The sequence below is a fragment of the Protopterus annectens genome, chromosome 13.part0 (genome assembly GCF_019279795.1).
Source record: "Protopterus annectens isolate FY-2018-M chromosome 13.part0, PAN1.0, whole genome shotgun sequence".
In the NCBI taxonomy this organism is placed as follows: Eukaryota; Metazoa; Chordata; order Ceratodontiformes; family Protopteridae; genus Protopterus; species Protopterus annectens.
In genome coordinates, this window is record NC_056747.1 from 571,496,132 (window position 1) to 571,519,771 (window position 23,640).

At 40.1% G+C, this 23,640-nt stretch overlaps 1 protein-coding gene across 2 annotated transcripts in view; it reads right to left on the reverse strand.

Annotated features, from left to right (window-relative positions):
* Positions 1 to 11,544: 11,544 nt before the first annotated feature.
* The window catches only part of GUSB (glucuronidase beta), an 875,001-nt gene continuing 862,905 nt past the window's right edge, over positions 11,545 to 23,640 (reverse strand). For both annotated transcript variants that reach the window (XM_044054225.1, XM_044054224.1), the window contains exon 12: positions 11,545 to 11,848. In XM_044054225.1, the coding sequence (XP_043910160.1) occupies positions 11,697 to 11,848 (152 nt within the window). In that variant the 3' untranslated portion in view covers positions 11,545 to 11,696. The remainder of the gene's footprint in view (positions 11,849 to 23,640) is intronic.

Below are 23,640 nucleotides of genomic sequence, written 5' to 3' on the forward strand. Positions count from 1 at the left end.
AAGGGTTTCTGAATTACAGGCCCTTATGGCGGTTGAGCCTTTCTTGATTTTCCATAAGGATAGGGTATCTTTCGTACTGATCCTTCCTTTATGCCTAAGGTGGTTTCTAGTGTGGCTTTAAACCAAACTATTCATTTGCCTACTTTTTATGCAAATCCCCAAAATAAAGGGGAAAAGATTTTGCACACTTTAGATGTACACAGGCAGTTGCGATATTATTTGGACAGAACTAAAGGGTTCAGGCAGTCTCAGCAGTTGTTTGTTTCTTTTGCTTTGAGTTCTCAGGGCAAGCCTGTGTCAAAACAAACTATTTCTAAGTGGATTGGGTTTTACATTGCTTTCTGTTATTCCCATCATGGCAAGGAGATTCCAGCTGGGATTAGGCCTCATTCCACTAGGGCTACTGCCACTTGACAGCCTTTTGAGGGGAGTGGCAACCAAGGATATTTTGGAGGCAGCTACTTGGAGTTCAGTGCATACTTTCTCTAGGCATTATCACCTGCCACTTTACTCTAAATCCAGGGCTGGTTTTGCCACTGCTGTTTTGCAGGGCATTTTGGCAGCTCCTGCTTCCTTGTAGTTTGGCCATCCTCCCTTACCTCTGCTTTGGGATTCTACCCAAGTGTAAGGACTGCAGCAATGTGAGATGAAGAACATAGTACAGTTTTGTACCTACCATAAATGTAGATGTTCGAAGATCCACATTGCTGCAGTCCAATTTACCCTCCCTCCTTCCCCTCTGCAGTTAGAGGTGGTTGTGTGGGTTGGGTTGTAAATATTGTGTATATTGTATATATTGTACGTATAATTAGTGCAAGGGTGGTTGGTTGGTTGGTTGTTTGCTGTCATTTGGTTTTGACCTTTATTTTTAGGGTCTTCTGACATCTGGGGCAAGAAAAGACTGAGGATATGACGTCGGTCATGCGCATTTGTACCCTGACGTCCTGATGTCAGCCAAATGCGCCTTGACCGACGTCAGCCTTATACTTTGATATTCGGGCCGACCGAGGACAGCGGACTACCCCAAGTGTAAGGACTGCAGCAATGTGGATCTTCGAACATCTACATTTATGGTAGGTACAAAACTGTACTTTTCCCCAACAGGGTACTTAGCCTTGAAGAAGACTTCGGTTCTGGATTCGGAATGAAAATCTCAGGAGTTAGCCGACCGGCACTTGCGAACTGCTTCTGCTTCTGCTTCAGGCACCGTGCAGCAAGAAAGACTGAAGAAAATGGCGTCAGCTGCATCTTATATACCCCTGTCACACTGACGTCAGGGAGGAGGTGACAGCAACCAATGCCGGACCAAGACTTTGGAACTCAGGCCGACTGGGGAACCGCCTGACGGCAGGATAACCCAAGTGTAATGACTGCAGCAGTGTAACACGATGAACATCCATGAGTTTTATGAGGAAAAGACCAAAAATATGAGGAAAAATCTGGACAGTTGAGAGTTGTGTGAGACAGTAAAGGGAAATACTTTTTCTTAGTTTAAAAGTACTTGTTTCTCACAAAAAAATTTGCTTTAATCTACTAAAATAATGTGGAAGGATTTTCCCTGAAGGAAGCTTACTTGCCCAACAATGGAACAGCATTAGCCAACCTTCAGTCCTTGAAAGCTTGCAGAGGCATGCTCTTCTCTGAGGCAGGAAAGTTCTGAGGGGCTTGGCACCCAAACCAGAGTTTTTATTGAGCTCAACTTGACCTAACCATTTGTGTATGTGGAACATACCCTAAAGCTCTGGAAGCTGGTTAGCTGTTACATCCTATGTAGGATATAACTCTTGTAGGTAAAGCTACAGCAGCAGTGATTAATATAAAGAACATATGAAAAATTCCATACAGATGAACTAAATGATGTATGCAAATGAAGACACCAACAAAAATGGAAGAATGGTTAAAAGTGGCACTGTGCAATGTACCTATTTTTTTACTCCAAGAATTAAGTAGCAGCTACTGCTCAGCAGCATGTGTTAGCAAACACTGTCACATCCATTGACTGGAATGTTGCATGTCCTCCACTATCCTTGCTAATGGATTACAGATAGTGCCTGATGTACCACCAGCTGAGTGAGCAGTTTGTGGAGTATGTCCATATAATCCGGAATACTGTAACAGACCTTGTCAAACTGTGATGCCCACAAGCAGAATAGAGGAGTATTTTGTATCATCATTCCTGTAGATTATAAAGTATGTGTAGCTTTACCTGTCTTAGCTACAGGAACACTTCAGCAACCTACTGGTGATGAATCAGCCTCATGATCCCTAATCCAGTTTATTCAGCATCATAACTGATACGAACAGAGATAATGACAAACTACTACAAAAAGCCGCTAAAAGCTATAACCATAAGAGAACGCGATGTTTATTTGAAACGCTCAGTAAACACGTTTTTTGTCTAACAGAAATGTTCAGACTTCAACAGAAATATTGCAAACCAAACAGTCAGTTAAAATTCAAAACCACTATATGTAAATTCCCCGCAAAATCCTCTAATGATGTTATTCATTCTTAAAGCCATAGTTTCTTAAAAAAGCTTTAAACCATATATGTTTAAATAAGTGGCATGAACCTTACTTTAAGTAAGTTAATACATAACCGTAACTACGTTTCTATGAGTCAGGACAATAAAAATCAAGCCAACTATAATGTAAACTATATACATCATAATATCAAACTAAATACATTATAAAAAATAAATACATTATAAAAATAAATTAAATAAATTGCCATATTGTTCGAACATCTATTACTCAACACCATATTACTAAAGTATTAAGAAAGTGTTGACAAAATGTATTTGAACCCTGTACAATGCAACAGGTTTGCTATACATAATCAACTGAATATACACATTCACTAAATTGATAAATACTGAATGCATTAAATCTATTTTTAAAAATTTAACATATTACATAGTTTAAAAAACTCAATCAGATGTGAGTTCACAGGCCAGCAAAACAATAGCATGTGTACCTTCCAATACATGTTATTAAAATTAATCATAATTTTTTGACCTTGTTGTATACAAAGTAGCCCTTAAGGTAAATCATCTGTCTAGGCTTTTCAGTTTCAATAAACACATTAAAGAACACTTCTCATTTAAACCTGGGTTTGAATAAGCGTTGAGTTTGAGTTGTCAAGAAGTAGATAGACTTGACCCAAAAGCTTCCAGAAACAAAGATTCCTCTGAGTTAGGGCCTTTGGAAGACCGACCACCCTTTTGGTATAGGATTTCCATGATGTCTCCAAAGTAGACATCAGGTCGTGACCTGGGGGACCCTTCCCATTCATTGAGATTGGTATCTTCTGTTTGGGATTCCAAAGGGGAATCCAAGTGCCTGTTTTTCAATGGTGCTTCCAAGGAGCCTCCTCGGGTGGGTGCTTTGGGTAGGTATCAGAAGACACTGGGGGTTCCAAGAGGGAAGTAGATTGGAAATCTTTTCAGGCAGGCTGTCCCAAAGGATACAGAATAGATTTCTCAGACACAAAAGCTGCTGAAGGGGGGGGGGGGCAGGCTCCGAAGCAGGTAGAGTCGAGGCTCTTCTGGGTACTGGAAGAACCCCCTCCACCACTTTTAATGCCGAGGGAGATCAAGATGCATTAGGCACCCTCATCGGAGCCAAAGCTGTCGACTGGGAAGCTCCACAAATCCTAACTGTCCCTGTCTCCAAGTGAGGAGTCGGAGCTGAGCTATCAAACATCGAAGCTCCGGGGGAAAAAGACAGCTCCAAAGGTTTCATAGCTGACATCCACCCCTCGGAACAGACACTCAAGCTACGACTCCGAGAATCACTCTGCTCCAAAACTGTTGGAGCCGAGTGAGTCAGGGAGACTGTCGGAATTGAGGTAACTGAACCTGTTGGTTCCAACATCTCGACTCCAGGAAAGCTCGGACCCGATAACTCCAAAACCTGAGATCAGAGAAGGAGAGAGAGGTGTAAAGATCAGAATATTGCTTGCAGATCCAGGAAGGGACGGAGCAGGCAAGATCCCCAGCAGGATTTGTGTTTTGAAAAAATTTAACCATCATGCTGTCCACCTCATTTTCGGAAAGACTTCAAGAAGACCTAATGGAAGAGGCAACTGAAGCAGGCCTGGAACTGGGTCTGGACTGTTGCAAGAGAGGGGACTTGGGTTTGGCCATCACCGTCTCCGGTGAGAAGCTTTGGCATGGAGGGGAGGCCTGAATGACAAAAGGAGCTGAAGTGGTCGCCTGTGAAGATTTAGGAGTTTTGGCGGGAGGTTCCTCTGAGTGACTAGATCTACTGGGAGATCTCTGCTCCTTATGTTTTTAGTGGGGTTTGTGCCCCTGAAGTGGATTGTGTGGCTGAAGATGAAGAGCTTGGCAGGTGGCCTTTAAAAATCAACTTTTGTTGCATCTATCGATGAGTGCCTTTGATTAAAGCCAGCACAAATGGAGCAAACTGAGTCCAGGTGAGCCGCACCGAGGCACATCACATATTTGTAGTGGGTTTTGTGCCTACAAGTGCTACATTTCTTAAAACCTGTGGGTTTGCAATTCGACATGATTAAGTATAACCAACCAGCCCACAGCGTATACACACACACAACAATAGTTAAATCAAAAACAGAACTAGTAACTTTAAAACTCTTGTTCTTCTTTTGGCTTTTCCTGGTTAGTGGTCGCCACAGTGGAACTCCGGTCCGCTAATGATTGGCAGTAGATTTTTATGGTGCCGAGGTACCAACTCAACACCCAACCTTCAACAAAGGCACGCCCATTCATGCATGTCTTTCGAATACCACCTGACCACGGGGAGGACATGCAGACTCCACACAGAAGGCGCTCCAGCCAAGAATCGAACGGGAGAACCTCTTGCTGTGAGGCGACAACGCTACCGCTACACCACCACGGCTAGTAACTTTAAAACTCTAAAGATAGAAAATTAAGAAAGTTAAAAAAGTTTATATACTTATAGCTATCTATCTATATAGATATATGTATCTTTAACTAGTAGAAATAGGGGTAGGGAAGGGAAAGCACGAGGCAAAACTCTACACAAATTTACTGAAAGCAGAAGAAAGGAAGACTACCAGATAAGGAAATGCAATTTCTTTAAAAATATCTAAAGATAGACAAAAAAGACTCACTGAGAAAACCCTGAGGAGCTCAGAGTATGAGATACCCAATAATAAGTTAACTGCGGCAAACAGGATCTGTGAGGGATTTGGAGAAGAGTAGCATTACAGGCAGATGTCAGAGCCTGGAGCTTTAGTATGCAGCCGAGTCAGATCAGATACTAACAGGCTGAACAGCAAATGAAGGCAACAATATCAGATCACTAGTTGCAAAACGGATACAAAAATAGGCACTGCTGGTGAAGGTAGACACCACCAGCAGTGCCTCTTTTTGGGTTCATTTTGCAACTTGTGTTTTCATTGGTATTTGTTTGGATTTCTAGCTGTTTTTCTCCAAGCTGTTGTACTCATCTGGATCATGTACCCAGGAAAACAAATCCAAATAAATATATAAATAACAGTTCCTCCCAATTTAATGTTCACAATTCTTGATGCATGCTCAAGACCTTTAAAGAAGACTAGTTCATAAACTCTCTTACCTATCCAGCATGTTTAAAAGAATTTATCAACTCTGATTACTTAAAAGGATATTATTTCACGTCTTACAAGCTCTTCTGTTAAATGAATTAGACAATTTATCTACTAAAAATTATGTATAGTACTACTACTACCTGTACATAACACCATATTTACAATCACTGGCACACTTATAAATTTATAAATATCTTCCTTCTAATAGTGTACCTCAACAGTGCCATTAGCCTATTTTTACAACTCAGTCAGCAACCCTCTTAGTAAATTGTTTTTGAATTCCTTCCATCACTTAACTAAGTCCACTTATACACACAAACAGAAGGGACCGTATTACATTATTTGTCTAATAATTGGTTTATAAATTGGAAGCAATATCATCCCTACTTAATCATAAAAATGGTATTTGTTTCAAAGTAACACATTCTAATAACGTCCATCAAATATGGTACAGAATTAAAAGTATGATCAATTTTTACCCCTAAATCTCTTATAACCTGTACTACTATAAAAATCCGATTATCGAAAGCAAAAGGGTACTCTGGTCTTCCCACACCAAAGTGGATAAGACAAGTCTTATTTATAGTAAACTTCATGTAGTTCATAGACTCACATGCAGTAAATTGTGTGTCTTTATGCCCTAAATTACTATCTGAATGCATTCTGTACCTAAGGATCATGGCATATCATTTTGAGAAAATTTCTGATGGTTATAAAGTTGTGGCTCTGTGCTGCTTGATACTTCCCAGAGAGTAGGATTAAGAGACATTAATCGCCATAGTACTGTTAAGGTTTCATTGGTGAATGCTAGTAGTGCTATGGTGATAAAAAGTGTTTCAGCGACAGGAGCTGCATGGAGCAAAAGTTTATTAGTAGCTCCCCTACCAACCTTCATAAAGATGTGACACAGGCACCTACAAACACACACACAATGAGACAGCTCTACACACATCCTGTACGTACACTAAGCAAACACAGTACTCACACTATTTAAATATTGTGATACTAACAGCCCCACTCCTGCCATAGACATCAATAGGTGCACACCTGCAAAAGATGTTCATTTTTATTGCTTCACTCTCTGAAGAGCATGATATAGCTTGTTTATGAATTACACTGCATTGCCATTCCAATTCCAGCTAAAGGGTCCAGTGAAGTGCACATGGCTAATCTGAGTTAGTCATGCCCCCCCCCCTCCAAAGACTTACCACATTTACGCATGGTATTCTCCAACAAGACCTACAGCTGTATGTGAAGGAGCCTTTTGCTATAGCAGTCTTTGAATAGCTTCTTCATAATCTACTAAGAAATCCTACTTAGAAACACGAGTGCACAGTGCTTTATTACCTTCTGAATCCTCGCCATAGTGTTATATAGGCCATTTATGTGTTCTGCCACCTTCCTCAACACACCTCATTTGGTTCCCAATAAACATCCGCATTTTACAACCCCCCCAACGTAATCTTAAGATGTATCTGATTATCAGTGGTGTGTTCCTATGAAATGAGACCCAAATATAACGCTCTTTTACTTTCAGGAAAAAGTAATATTTTCTTTAATTTTATATGTCACAGCAAAGTGTACATATACTTGTTCTGACATGCATCTGTTTTGAGATTCTGTTGCATATGTTCTCTAAATTTTATAAGGTTGTGCAATACAAAGTAATATTGGGCCTATTCATGGGTTTTGCCCTGGAAAGTTCATAAAACATATCAGTTTATTAAAGATGGGAGGGTTGAGGGAAGTGTTTGCTACTGTGCATAAAGTGTGCTGAGTCTTTCAGCACTACAGAGACACATTTGAATTCAGGGTCAAACTAAGGGCACAGTAGTACAAATCAGCCAGATGAGAACTGGAGTGAAATGCAGTTTTCTGTTCTCTTCAATGCAAATAAGACTAGAGAAACTAAATATGTAGAATGCTTTCAAGCAAAAATGAGTATGCAGTCTGTATGGAACTATTTTTTTTTCACATACAGCAATACCCCACCTTCCCCCAATAAAACTGAAACTGTAAAAGCTCCTTTGCCTTTGCCTTTGCACTACAGAGACACATTTGAATTCAGGGTCAAACTAAGGGCACAGTAGTACAAATCAGCCAGATGAGAACTGGAGTGAAATGCAGTTTTCTGTTCTCTTCAATGCAAATAAGACTAGAGAAACTAAATATGTAGAATGCTTTCAAGCAAAAATGAGTATGCAGTCAGTATGGAACTATTTTTTTTTTTTCACATACAGCAATACCCCACCTTCCCCCAATAAAACTGAAACTGTAAAAGCTCCTTTGCCTTTTCAGGGTAACGTTGCCTGAAAATGTCTGAACTATTTTGGAGATCAAGGCTTGTATATGCTGATAGTAAAAAATGGCCAAACACATTACTTACTGAACAGTCCTTTGGAAAATGGTCACTTAATTATTTGCATAAATACCCACCAGGATTGCAGCACACATGGAAAATATATATACACAGAAGCAAAAAGGTTTTGAGTGGTACAGATAGGGTTGCCAGATGTCCGGTTTTTGACCGGACTGTCCGGTTTTTTGAAAAGTTGTCCGGTTAGAAATTTCATTCAAAACCGGACTTTTTTTTTTTTTTAATTTTGCGGCACTGACGCTGATGTCATCACGTGCGCAATGACATCAGGTCCCTCAGGGCTACCAGCCTGTCGGAATTGAGCTCAAGGAGCTCACTTCCGGTAGTGCGAGCGGGAAGCAGAAGCCAGCATTTAAAGGCAGCATTTTCAGAATGCAACTATGCAAGCGAGCAACAAGAGTTCAACTTTGATCGTAGTGGCAGTAAACAAGGTGTTTTATCTCGTGCGTTGGTGCCGGTGGTTATAGCGTTGGGGTGAGTTCCATGAATGATTCGTGAAGCATATTTATTTGTTAACCCTGTGCAACAGAGTTGTGTACCTGTTCCATATGTATGTATATTAAAGGAGGGGGGGCAGGTGTAGCCAGGGTAAGGCTCCTGAAAAGACTTAACTTGAGACTGTACTTGACTACCTAAAAGCAAAAACAACTGGATGCCTGAACTGCATAGTGATTCTGTGGTCAGAATAAAGCTTTCCAGATGTGACCTCAGTGACAGTAACTGCCTTGTTTATCATCTAGACTTTGACAGATTGTCTAAATGCAGTGCTCATTCCCTTACCATGAGGCTGAGATGCAGGCTTTTTTCCTTGTTTACTTTGCTTAGAAGTAAGCAAGGGCATCCTGCCTCATAAGCTTTTCCTGGTATGCATTTGATGAACAGACTTGATTATTATAATTAATGTTAAGACTATGTCCATTTGTCATTGTATTGTTCTGACACTGTACAAAGAAAGATGCTGTTTTGATGCATGCTGCAAAGTTTGTAGTTTGGAAGCAGATTTCAACACCTGCAGTCAGTCATGTGTGTTGTGGCTTTTTTAAATGCAGTCATGTGATAATGTGTGGCTTTTTTATAAGCACTGTCTCACTTTACGAGTTTCTTCTCTGCTTTCTGAATTATCTGTTCTCCTTAAGACAGAAAAGCTCTGAATGATTCATGCAAGGGATATGATAAAAAATGTAATCAATTCCTTGTATGTGTGTTCCATTACATTGGTCAAGAATGTCCCAAGTAGGTCACTCCACCAAGGATACTATTATGATGGCTGAGCACCACTCTGTCTGGTGTGCTGCTGCAATAGAGGTCCATTTCAATGGCCATCATCTGGCTTTGAAGTTCAAATGATTGTGACCAAGAAGTGCTGGATGTAAGTTTTTTGGAATACATTTTTTGTATTTCTCTAAGTTCTTGCTCTTAGCTCTGTGTAATGGGTCACATTTCACTGCTGGCTTTTTTCCTTAGGTTTTAGACTTGCAATGCTTGCCTGATCTTTTGCTTGAGATGTCTCAAGGAAGCGGGAGTAAGAATCGGTGATTTTTTTTTTTTGGACAATCTTATTAAATATTGTCTGCACAATCCATATGTTAGATTGTAGTCATACCTCTCAACCTCTTAGAACAAGAAATCTGGACAAAGCCATACATAAAAGGGGGATAAAGGCCACAAAATAAGGACATTTTTTAAGTATTTCTTTTACAAACTTTACTTAGAAAGTTGATATAGTAACAGAAAGTTGATATAGTAACAGGTTTTGAATTAGCATTATTTTTCTGAAGAGTATAAAGCCTGAAACTCAAATGTATGTCATTATTTTTTAACTGAAATCTTTAATGATATGCCACAAATTTGCCAGAAAACCACAGTTTTATGAAAAAAAAATTGAGGTAAAAATCTAGACATTCTGTGAATCTGTACAGTTGAGAGGTATGAGTAGTACTGTAGGCTACAGGCTCTGTTTGTCTTTCCTTGGCCTACAGTTTGTCTTTCCTTGGATTTTTCTCCTTTTGCATCAACAGACATAGCTCTGTAGCCTTTTCAGCTTTGCATGTGCTGTTTAAACATTCTGTATATCTCATGAGGATAATTCAGTCTTCATTAACCTTTTAAGCACTTGATCTGCATTCTTTTGTCCAGTTTAGTTTTCCGCCTCCCCTTTCCAACGGCACTTTGTCCCTGTCTTCCATTCTCCATTTGTTGCGCTTACTTACAGTTTGTGATGAAAATCCTTCATTGTTCGTTCTTCTAAAATATTGGTATGAGCTTTGTGTACTTTGTACACTCCCCTTTTTTCTGTGATTGATGGTTCAGTCCTGTAGCCGCATAGGCACACCAAGGCTTCACAAAAAGCATATGCGAGTTAAGGTAAGACTCAGTGGTATTTCAAAGGAGAGCAATGGGGACTGTAATAATATAACAGAGATGACTTCTAGTTGTTGTCGCCTATGATAGGGAGGGTAATGCCCAGAAGTTGCTCAATTCAAGTTTTTGCTTCAGTGGAGTAATGGTGTGTATGCAGAAAGCTTGGTAGTGTTCCAGGAAGTTGTTACCTTCCCTTGTTCCTATTGAGTATTGTGGCTAAGGTTATCGTTCCTGTGTGGCTAATTTATATAATTGTATATACTTTGGGATTGGCAAGAAGTAAACATCTGGGATTTGGTTCATTTCTTAAGTGTGTGTGTGTGACAGGAATGGTGTCCGTTTTAGAGTAAGCAATCCAAAGCGACACTAATAAAAAAAACATAGAATGGCAATGAATCAGTGTCACACACACTTCCCATTAAAAATGAAGCACAAAACCTGTCAGAATTTGATTCAAAATGGTACAAATGATAAATACTACTGAAAGATGTTCGAAGAATGGGTGAGGTAAAATTCAATATACAATATTACACTTCATTTTTCAAAAGCTGCAAGACCAATTGTGTCATTATGTATTGTTTTATACTAAACATGTATTTTCAGACCATGCTATACATTTTCAGGTCTGTTATTGATGTAAGATATGATTGTTGTTAATACTGTCATTTCTTAGAACATTTTAAAATGTTATCATCCCAAACTTGGGAAAACAATGTGCAATGCTGTTTAGATGAATGTGAGATTTAAAGGCAGAGTAGTTTTAATGCTAAGTCTGTTTTATTGTGAGACTATATTGCTTTGTTTGGCATATGTGTATCAGTAGTTTGTGCTATAAAATTTGAAATAAATATTTTAAATTAAATCCAAATATCTGTAATAACTGTAGAATAAAGCACAAGACAGTATGCAGAGTGAGAGTTTCTAACTGTGTTTATGGCAACTGGGGAGAAATTGGCTGAAAGCAGGCATCCAGAATAGAAAAAGAGGGCGTTCCCATGTCGTGATGAGGTCACAAAATGGGTGGGGCATGGGTGGGAGAGGGGTGGGAATGGGCGGGGTTATGGGTGATGCAAGGGGCGTGACCTTAGTCCGGTTTTAGCCACAAAGAAAGCTGGCAACCCTAGGTACAGAACACTTCTAATAAAAAAAATAAATAAATAAAAAAAAATCACTTCAGTTCCAACAGTGAAGTTCAGCAATGCACTTCCTCTTGCTGCAGAAATTTCATAGTCTTTGATTATGAAAATCTAAATTTATTAAATAACAGTTTATCAGTACTTTGTTACAGTAGCCATAGACTTTTTGGAAACATGTTTAATTCTGAGCATTGTTTAAGGCACTTAAAGTCTGAACTTGTTAATTTATTCAGTTCAGGGATAGCCCATCAGAGATTATAACCAGACTTGATCCACTGTGGAAGAAGACCCGTTTCATTGGCAAGTTTCCAGTACCGATCTCTTAGGACAAATGCAGATGCTTTGGGCTGCCGTTGACGAGTAAAAATCCCCTTTTTATTTCCAACAACTCGAGTTGTTGCTGCAAATAAATTACATGCACTTTTTAATTAAAATATAGTGGTTTGAACACCAAAGTAAGACACACTTCAAACTGAGGTTTTTTTTGTACCCCCCCCCCCAAAAAAAAGCCAAAACATTAAACAACAGTATTATTTCCTACAAGAAAAAAATAGGTGATGTTCAGTCTGCATTTTTATTTACAGAAAATATCTACTCCAGTGTTTTTGTTTGCTTTCAAGTTAGATGCTTCACCACTAAAGGTACAACTGTGTGCAGTGCACTCACCATAACAGTAAATCTTCAAGAAAGAGGTCACTGTAGCAGTAACTTGCATTACTTTAATTTGGGTTATAAATCAGCAAAACTATATGTTTCACCTAATCTTCTTGAATCTATTGCCTTCCTATGTAGGCTAATTCTAGTTTTGTGCTATTATTGACAGTCACAGCTGTATGCATTAGATGTCATTCCATATCAGTGTTGAAGCATTCATTATGTAAGGGATCTCCTGCCAAGGACAACCTAACATCCTGCCAGTATAACAAAGTCTATTTTTTACAAGCGTCGTACATGTCATATGTATGCTCCTTGTGCAAGGCGTGGGCATAAAAGGTAACATACGGACACACACATTTCAGAACTTCTTTGCTGCCACTCTGAATGCCCTTCTTCTGTGCTGGTTACAACCTGCTTTTAGGTAAGTGTCCAGTTGTGGTTCTTTCTTATCTTCTTTTATTTTAGTGTTGTTGGTCTACATGTCAAAATGTCAGTGTGGGAGGCAGATTCCCCAAAAAAGTCATCATAAACAGTGTCTCTTCTGTTGGGGTATTTCCCATGACCATAAGCAACATTCTGACTGCCAAGCATTTGTCCCCAAGTCCCTATGTAGTTTCCTCTCCTCCCTTGTCTATTTGCCATGAAAACCAATGTCTTAAGTTGTTGGCTCAAGGTGCTACGGCGAAGGCTTCTCATCCTGAGTGTCAACCGCTGGCCAAGAAAAGGCCAAAAAACTCAGGTCTGATATGGCTGCTGTCCAGCCTCCCCCAGATGTCTCACTAGATGTTGGTGAAAGCCTGGTGGATCATCCAGTTTTTGCACTGGATTCCTCTGCCGTGATCACGGAGGCCAACATGGATCAGACTTCTCACACGTCCTCAGAGGCTTTTCAAATGTCTGTTCCAGATGTTGAGGGGGACCCTTGGCTGATTATATTGTAGGGACCGAGAGGGATTCCACAGATTAGGAGGAGATCCCTACTACACTTATAGAGTTGACAAGGGCCCAACCCTCCTAGGGTTTTCATGTGGACATCCTGCAGAAAGCGAAACATAAAATCAAACATTGTTCTCTCCAAATGAAATCCCCATCAAGAATGGCAGTAGTTTACTAAAGGTTTGTTTAATGTTTTAATGGCTTTAAACCCTCAAGGGGTTTCTGTACTTGCCCCTCATTGGCCTTCTAATCCTCTTAAGTGACCTAAGGAGCAGGATTCCTCTGATGAGGATCAGGGTTCTGGGGAAGAGTCTTTAGCATACTCTTCTTAGATCCTTTCCCCCTTGGACTATCTGTCTGAGGAAGAGGATTCTATCAGTCCAGATTCCCTTTTAGAAGAACTCCCCTTTAGGGACACTATTTCCTGTATGATGGAATTCTTTAAATGGGATTGTTCTCAGGTTTCTGATAATCAGAAGAGGTATTATGAGCTCTTACAGATTTAGTCTCCCAAGCCTTCTGCTGTTCCTCCAGTTTTGGGTGCCCACTCGGATACCTTTACAGCATCTTCTGTAGTCCCTGATGCTTGGCCCCTAGCTTCTAAGAAACCTGACAGATTTTACAAGGTGCCTGATGATTGTAAATTTGTCTGCAAATGCCCCGCTGCTGATCCTTCTGTGGTACGTCCTCTCTTATAAACCTTCCAAGCTCCTGCCCTCTACTGAGGTGCTTACTTGGGTAAAAAGGTCTGTACTGCTGCCACCCTGACTTTTAGGGCTATTAATTACCAGACTATTATGACCAAGTATGTTTTAGCACTCCCGTCTTCTTGATTCTGAAGGGACGATTTTGGCCCTTTCCTTGTTGGGTTCCACTTAAGTGGCTTGTCACTATTAAGTGTCGTTATGATGCAGCTGATGCTTCTTTCAGGGCTGCTGCTTTTGGTTCAGTTATAAGGCGTTACTCTTGAATTCATTTTCAGGCCATGCCTGATAACATTAAGGCAAAATTATTGGAGGCTCCTCCGGATAATAAATATCTTTTTGGCTCTGCTGAACTTTTAAATCCCTCCAGGATAAGGGCAAAGCTCTGTAAGAGTTGAAACATATTTTTGTTTCTCCTATCCCTAAGTTTCAGAGGAATTACCCTTCCAACTCTGACTTTGTTCGCAGGCAGTCTCATCCTCCACCCAAAGGTAAAAAGGTTTCTAGACATACCCCCTGCTAAATCTACACAGACACCTCCTTTTCAATACAAGCCATGTTCCATTCGACACTTTACTTCCCTTTTCCTTTGGCCAGATTCCCTTGTCCCTTCATTTATCCCTGCTCCTTCCAAATTGTTTAATGATTACAACACACTCTTGGGTTCTGTCCATCATCCTCCAGGGGTATTTCATGATTTGGAAATCTCTTCCTTTCTGGGCATCCCTCAATGTCCTCAGGAACAGCTTCCTCTCGTTCCAGAGGTGCTTTATTCTCTTTTGGCCCAGGGCACCATTTAGGTTGTGCCCCCTGCCCAGGAAGGGAGGGTTTTTTATTGCAGAATGTTTCTGGTTTTCAGGAAGGAGGACACCTGAAGATCAATTCTGACCCTTTCTCAGCTCAACACCTTTCTAAAGAGCCTCTCCTTTTAGATGTGGTCCCTTCCAACTTTATTCCCTCTTCATCTTCTCCAGGGATTTCTGGTCTCTCCGACTTTCATGGATTCCTACTTTCACATCCCCATCCATCTCTTTTTTCAGGAAGTTTTTGCATTTCTCCGTTTCTTCCTCACATTTTCAGTTGTCTGCTTTGGCCTTTCTACTGCCCCAAGGGTATTCACCAAATGACTACTTTCAGTCATTGCCCTTTGCACAGTGAGAGGGGTGCAAATCTTTCCTTATTTGGACAATCTGATCATTCAGGCTTCATCCCCAATGGTGGTTCTTCAGGACCTCCAGTTTACTAATTCTCTTTTGCGGAATCTGAGGTTTACTATAAACTTTCAAACATCTGTCTCGACTCCTACTCAGGATCTTTTTTTTGGTTGCAGGCTCCAGACCATTCCCATGCTGGCATCCCTGCCTGCGCCAAGGCCCTGTCTCTGATTGCATTTTTCCAGTCTCTTCTTCCTCTGGCTTCAGTCATGCCCAGGGATTTTCTCAGGGTCCTTGGGTTTATGGTTTCCACCATTCCTATGGTGCCTCTGGCTAGGCTCCATATGAGAAATCCTCAGTTGTACCTCATATCAGCGTGGCTTCAACACTCTCACCCCCTGGACTTCCTAGTTCCCTTCCTTCTCCGTGCCAAGCTCAAGTTTCAGTGGTGGGTTCATCAAATTTCTCTCAATCAGGGTCTTCTTTTCCTGTCTCCAGTCCCAACTTAAGGACTCTCTTCAGATGCCTCAAACAGGAGATGGAGAGCTTTCTTTGGCTCTATCAAAGTCCAGGATCTCTGGCCTCTTTATCAAAGGTCAGATCACATCAACATCAAGGAGATGAGGGCTCTACTTCTAGATCTTCAGGCCATTCATACTCTCTCCATCATCCCAGGCCCATCAAAGTTTTCACAGGCAATACAGTGATGTGGAATGTCAGCAAGCAAGGGGGTACAAAGTACTACTACCACCTTTTTTGCAGAGTAACTCTTTAGGTCTTGATCTAGGTGTCAAGTATCAAGTGACTCTTCAGGCTGTCTACATTTATATACAGTTGCAGACTCTTTGAGCAGGTCAGCACACAAACTCATGAATGGGTGCTTCACAGAGGTGTGTTTCTGAGCACTGTCCATCAGTGGGGTATTCCTCTGGTAGATCTTTTTGCCTCCCCTCTGAACAGCCAACTTCCTCTAGTCTGTTCCAAGTGCTAAGTCCCCTGGTTTGGACAGTGAACACCTGTCTTTTCCTTGGAAGAGGATGTTTCTGTACACCTTTCCTCCCCTTCCCCTGCTTCATAGGTTATTGGGAAAGATCAGACAAGATTTCCCAAAATCTTGCTAGTGGCTCCCTTTTGGCCCAGAGAATTTTGGTTCCCCTTCTTTCTCACTCACTTGGCCAGGGGCAATCACCACAAGTTACCTCACCTTGAGGACCTTCTCACACAAGTCAAAGTGGTCTCTTATCCAATCATCATTTGTCCACCCTTCAACTGATGCTGTGGGTAATAGGGTTTTGATCCATTTCAGGCACCTCACTTCTGAGGATGTGCTTCAGGTCCTGCAGGAGGCCAGGCAACTCACTACCAGGAAATCATATTTGTCCAAATGGAAGAGATTTTCTGTCTGGTGCCTCTCTCAAAACCCATATCCCTTTTCAGTGCATGTTTCTATGCTTATCTCTTATTTGTGTAATCTGCTCCAGGTTGGGTTGGCATATTCTTGAGTTAAAACCCACCTGTCAGCAGTTTCTGCTTGTCTGCCCTTAGCTCCTAGACTTCAAGTGAAACAATTTCTTAAAAGTGTCCTTTATATCAGGCCTCACAGGAAGCTTATTCTGCCTTCTGGGGAACCTCAATTTTGTCCTTGAAAAATTGACTTAGGCTACTTTTGAGCCTGCTGCTTCAGCTTCCTTACAACATTGCACTTTGAAGACTGTTCTTTTAGCTCTTACTTCAGCTAAGAGAATATCTGAGCTTCAGGCTGAATTGTCTTTTCCTCCCTTTTTAGTTTTTCACCAAGACAGGGTGTCTCTCTGTACAAATCCTTTTGTGCCCAAGGTGGTCAATGAGTTGTCTCTTAATCAGTCTACTAATTTGCCTTACTTTTTTCCTTCTCTGCAGTCTGCCAGTGAGAAGGTTCTTCACACCTTGGATTTGCACAAACAGACATTATTTAGACAATCTTAGCAACTTTTTTGTTTCCTTTTTATCCCAGGTCTTTCAGTTTGGTTGTCTCTAAGTAAACCATCTAATCCCGGATTTCTAAGGACATTTCTTTTTGTTATTCTTTTTATGGTAAATGTTTTTCCTCTTGTGAAAAGGCTCATTCTACCAGAGCTGCTGCTTTTTTTCAAAGGACTGGCTACCAATTCCACCCTTGAGGCTGCTACTTGGACTTCTGTGTGTACCTTCACTAAGCACTACAAGTTGGATGTTATTTCCAGCGCAGGAGCTAGATTTTCCAGGGCTATCTGGCATGGGTTTATAGAGAGTTCTTCAGTGCCTTCCTCCTCCCAAGTTTCCTCTTAAGCTTATGTACTCTCTTTTAGGTTATGAACACTGCAACAGTGATATGGAAGGACATAGTACAGTTGAGTAAAATCTTACCATAACAGTAGATATCCTTCACTATTGCAGTATCTGTGCCCTCTCTCCTACCCCCTCTGCTGTGTCCTATTCTTCTTGCCCAGGGATCATGTTCTTTCTCCTCCTTCCTGCTGGTTCCTAGGGACATTATGTTCCTCATGGGGCTTTTCAGTTCTGAAGTGTGTGTGTCCCCTTTATGCCCTACACCTTACATAGGGAGCATAACTGTGATGTACAATGCCTGTAAACACTAAAGGCTTTGGTACACTGGACAGATGTTGGGCTATTCTTGACAGATCTCTTACATAAGGAATACTGCAACAGTGAAGAGAAGGACATCTACTGTCATGTTAAGATTTTACACAACTGTACTTTCTTTTGAGCAAGAAACATTTTTGTAGATGAGAACATATGGTAGATAAACTACAGCCTTAAATGAGTGAAAGTAACATGAACTATGTACAGAATCTAATAACAATAGCATATAAACAAGTACATCAGTAACAGCAGGGTGTTGGATGCATACCTTTATATCTACAATGACCTCTCCCTGAATGATGAACTGTTATAACTATCACCTTACTCTGGGGAGAGTCACTGCTACAGTAAATTACAACATTTGGGTACAGTCCCAAGCAGTGAAGAAATTCAGTGGCACAGTTATACAATCCCCTGCACCACAACTCCATCAAACTTGTAATTTCTACACCTGGCCTCCAATTTGAAATATTTAGTGCTTGACATCAGTCTGTTGCAGCTTCTCACATGTCTGCAGTGGAAACATTTCTGAACAGCAGCAGCTCTAATGCAGTGTCTTAAAATGACCCTAAACTATTTTTGTTAAATTTAAAACAAAAGGCTATATGGCAAGCTGTCTATTTAGGTCCATATTTCCCTTCATAAACGACACACAATTGGTTAGATTTTTTGAGAAAAGGTGAAGTATCTCAGGTGTCACTGATTATCATATATAAAAGATAAACCCATGTCTACTGACAGAGAGAAAGCAGATACCTCCTTAGGCATCAAGAAAGAATTAATTTTACAGACTCTTTACTTTGAAAAGATATGCAAGGTTTACATGTTACTGCTTGAAGTTCCAAAGCTGGCCAGCCAGACATCACTTTTATAAGTAAGATGGTTTTCTGTGAGCAGTCTTTCAAGTCTGCTGGTTTGAAGGGAAGCAAAGGCAGCTTTTTTGATACAGTATTTAAGTATCAAGGTGGTAACAATACTCTTCTCAGAGGTCCTCATTGAAAGACACTTTTAACAGAAACAGAAGTTGCAATCTGAGGACAAGGGCATACAGGCGATTTTGGGACTGATATCTTAGTCATGTTGAAATGTCCATCAAACTTTACCTAAAATGGAAATAAGTAAGCAGCCAAGACTTTAGCCAGTATGTAAAGGGCTTGAAACAAGTGGTGCAGGATATCCTTGGTAAAGTAAGCTGGACTGTTGAGTATCTCATCCAATGCTGATACATACTGGATTCCCCTGGAAGGAATACCAGCTATTTAACAAGTTACTGAAGCCAATTATGTTTTCTTTGTATCTAGGTGAAGGAAGGATTCCACTTAGGACTGGTGTCTTACCTGTTTTTGTAACCTAATGGAAAGTTCTGACATGTCCTGCTGCATTTCCCATATGGTTCTACCTCTGAAGTTAACAACTCCCACATCATGTATTTTTCAAGAGTAATATGGTCCTTGCAAAGTCAGAGATTCTGCTGCCGGAAAGACAACTCAATGTAAACCTCTCCTTGTCCAGCCTCATGAGTGACAAGTCTGTGTACCTGACAACAGAGTTACCAAGCACAAAATTTTTTATTGCTGATATTATTAAAAACAGAGTAAGACAAAACATTGTTTGGTACAAAAAAAAAACTATACAACTTTGCATATGAATATATCAAAGCTATACAGAACAGGAAATTTAAATGATGCAGAAAGAGCAAAAAAGTTTTTTTTTTTGCCCCCACCCACTCAGGACCTCATCTGATTGTTCCTCAACCAATTATCCCACAGTTCTGCAGGGTGGGAGTCGAGCATTCCTGGGATAGTTAAGAGACCTATGGACCCATTTGTTCCTGCCCAGGAGGCATTACTAGTCTATCCCTTCCCAAAGTGGTGAGAATTGGGTGGTAGGGAGTAGGTCACCTTACTGGTCCCATGATGCCGTCTACTCTCTCCTTTTCCCCCTCCAGGCGCAGCATCCTCTCCTCTTTCATAGCTTGGCAGGCTCTGTTGTATGCTGCCTTCCCAGGGGAGTGTACCTCTGCACACAAAATTCCCTTGGCCTGTGTGTCTACACCACAGCGGCTGTGCTCCTTAGGTCCTTACTACCGGGGTGTAACACCTGCTTTCACTAGGTCTCATGCAATTGGTGAGACAGAGCCACTACCTCCCCCACCCCAGGATGGGTGAGCTGGCAGCAGCTGTTCAATTCTAACTTCTGACAGCTCCTATAGGTGCCTGAAAAAGTTATCAAATTCAAACTACCTGTGTTGTAGTAGGGGCTTTATCCCTCTATGCCAAAGGGCTGGCTCAGCAAAAACAGTATCTGTAAAATAATGTTAAGTAAAGAAAGGGGTAAATGGATAATATCAAAAAAAGTAAGTTAATTCTAAATAAAAATAGAAACCACACAAGAGCCAGATGGGACTGGATATGAATTTTACTAAGTGTTAACAGATGGGCAAGCATAACAGATGGTAGATGTTTTCAGTAACAGTATGAAAAAAAAAAAAAGCATTAATGGGAAGGCACAGTACATGTGAAGAAAAAGTAAAACACTATACAGAAAAAGATACATGGAGATTAGTCATACTTTTAAAGTACGATTATAAAATATTAGTTACAGGGATGGATAAAACACTGGGAAAAAGAACAGTGGAAGAGATGGGGCAGTAGAAGAAACTCAATAAATAATTTTAAGACTGAAAAGGGGAAATGGAAACAAGTGTGAGTAATATGTGAGCAAAGCATTTGATATAAAGTAGGAACAGTTATGAAGAGTCTAGATTTGTATAAAGCTGGAGAATAGTTCAAATTATGATGTAAAGAAATCATACTGTAATCCAATAATGAATGGATGCATAGATAATATGGGTATGTTTACTTTATGTGTAAAAAAAAAATAGTTGAGCACTGAAAATAAAGGAAGGAGAATACCCACTAATGCAAATATTTACAGATGACTTGAAAGCAATAACTTTAGGCAAAACACAGAAAAACATTTTTAATAGGATTCAAATTTATTTTACTTCATCATTGGGTGGTGCAGTGGTACAGTGGTTAACGTTGTCGCCTCACAGCAAGAGGTTATCTGGTTTGATTCTCAGCGGGGGTGCCTTCTGTGCAGAGACTGCATGTCTTCTCTACATTTAATGGGTTTCCTCCCACATTCCAAAGACATGCGTCTGGAGTGTTTCTCCCTGGGCCTCCAATGAAAATAGGGTTTACCCTAGTCGGACATTCCCAGTCAACAAATGTTAAATAAATAAATAGACAATGTCTATTTCAAAATACCAAGAGCATAAATGAATTCATACAAACACTAAATACAGAAACATGTCACAAAAATTCATAAACACTTATGTTACATTAAGTAAAACTTTAGACTATTCATTTACAGACATACAAACTAAGATGAGGAGATATAAACTTCAAAGAATTCTTGGAGAGAACAAGTGCTCCAACAGTTAAGTTTTTGAGATTTACTATTATTAAGTCTCTGCATATCATTAGGGGACACATCTGTCATTTGAATCAACAGCAGATTTGCAGACTGAAACAATTTACACAAACCAGCAAGAGTATTCTGATGCAATACCTCATATGCAAACTTAGCTAAATAAACAGATAGTCTGTTAATATTAGCCCTAGGGCAGTCCTTTATGATTCACAATGATGGGTGTCATACAGTACATCAGTAACAAATCTCAGAGCGTAACTATAAACTGTTAATTTCTGTAAGATGTTTCCTCACAACCCAAAATACTGAGAGACTGTAACCTAGAACATATAGCAGAAGAGCTTCCCCATACCTCTCCTTGCTTCATTTGTTAAATAGCAATAAATACTAAAGATATTAAAGTGTACTCCAGAATAATGAAATATAAATATTGCTCCCTACTGCCTGATGATGCCTAGTGGCATTAATCAATTTTACTGCCTTATTATTTATAAGTCTAATGACTGGAATACTAAGTCCATGAAAATGACAAGCAGGCAATCTTAGAGGTATACTTATTTCCAGTTCATATGCTATTATAGCAATAACCCTCATCTGGGTGTAGAGATTGGTAGATTTACCCACGGTTGGCATGGTTTGGTCACAAAGGTCTATATTAGAACATCGAAGGTTTCATAGTTCGAATCACTAAAGGTGGACTTTTAATGATCGAACTATGAAAACATCAAATGTTCCTAAAAAATAATTAAAAGAAAAACTAAAGGGTGTAGGCGGGGGTCCTGCTACTTAAGTATACCAACTCCGAGACCGCACTACATTGAAGTAAATGAAAATCTCCCTTACGGAGATTTCTGTTTACCTGTTCGATGTTCTGCACTTTCGCTATTCTCGTGTTGACAATGTCGGATTCAACATAGTCAGCTTTCGAGAATATAATATAGACCCGGTCACAAGGGCTAAGCCCGTGTGACCAAACAAAGCCAACCGTGGGTAAATCTAGCATTACCCACACCAGATGTGGTTATTGCTATTATACAATGATATTATTTAAGAAAAAAGTTACTTAAGTTTCTTAAGTAACGTCCTTGAATAAAGGTGGTGTGCTGCTCTTCTGCATGTTTCAGCAGTATCCTGATGCTTTCTTGATGTACTGCGCATGCATATGGGACTTTTGTTTCCACGCTTATGCAGTACATCAGTGCTGAGTAAGGTTAACGGAGAAAAGATCTCTGTTGCTCCTTTTCTCCCCCCAGACACTTAACAGGTATGATACAATCTAAAAATAACTACATGAAAAAAATGATGGCAACGCTGTTGCTTCTGGTAGGTATACCTCTTGATCTTACATTTGCTCTCACCTAAGCGGATTGTTCTTAAGTTTCAAAAGTCTAGCTGTTTTAATGATTGCAAAAGAAGTATTTTGAGCATCAGCAAAACAGTGCCCAAATTATGGAAACCAGTTGTATTTATTTCCTGTAGTGCAGAAACTGTCTGAATTTCTAGCTACACCTGTTAAGTAAGCTATTATTGTTTAGGGCTGGATCGAATCTGAAGGTTGCAGTGTGAATTTGTCCTTGCTTTTTGAAATGCAAAAAATCTCTGCACACTTTGTTCCTTTTTGCTATACTACACTGGTATTCTGCATATTTGTGTAACAGGAGGGATGTGAGGCTTTAATAATAATAATAATGGAGAAAGGATGGAGAAAATACAAGGAAAATCAGGTACATTTCTTTAGTTTTAAATAATATATCTTATTTTCCTAGTGTTTTCTTCATACTGTCTCACACTCCTCTGGCAGTCTGGATTTCTGATTTTATTTATTTTTTTCATTTTAGTTGAAGAAAACTTTAAAAGTTATAGCATATGGTAATGGGAGAAAGTCCGGGTGACAGACTTTTTTTCCACTGGTATATTCTTGATTTACAACGGGCATGCTGGTTGGGCTGACCAATCAGCATGCTCGTTTCTGAATTTTAATGACTAGTCATTGTATAATACTCATTTCTGGATAACTTCATATTCTGCCTGTGAGCCTTATACAGCTAATTCAAAATGGATACTACAAGAGGTAGGCATAGCATTGACCTGAACCCAGAGAAACATGGGAAAGGGATATATTTATAGATATTATGTGTCTATAAAAGGGAATAGGATATTTTTAAACAGTAGGTATGACAGCTGGCAAAAGGGAGCACAGAGAGAAGTGTTGAAAGACGTTTGACAGAAAACAGAAAGATGACTTCAGTTATTACTTACAGTGCTGTAATGGCACCAAATGTCAGTATAGGAATCTGGGGGGGGGGGATCCACTAGACCATCAGGAATTATTCTTAAAAGTGCCACCAACAGCACTACATACGATCCAGCCACAAAAACCTCCTAAGGTCACAAGAGCCATTAACTCTGCTGGAGAAGCATTATTCTCCTGCACTATAGCCAAACTCTGGAACTCCCTCCCATCCTCAATAACTTCTTGCACCCACTTTAAATCCTTACTAAAATCAAACTTCAAAACTTGCCAGATATGCCCTTGCAACCCCTCCTCTAATACCATCTACTCCCCCCACCCACTACCTCTCTCAGCCCCATATCAACAACCTACTCTTAAGGAAGCTTGGCTACTCATGTTCCGAGGCTACCTACCAGATAATAATAACTTCTTGTACCAACAACTGCTA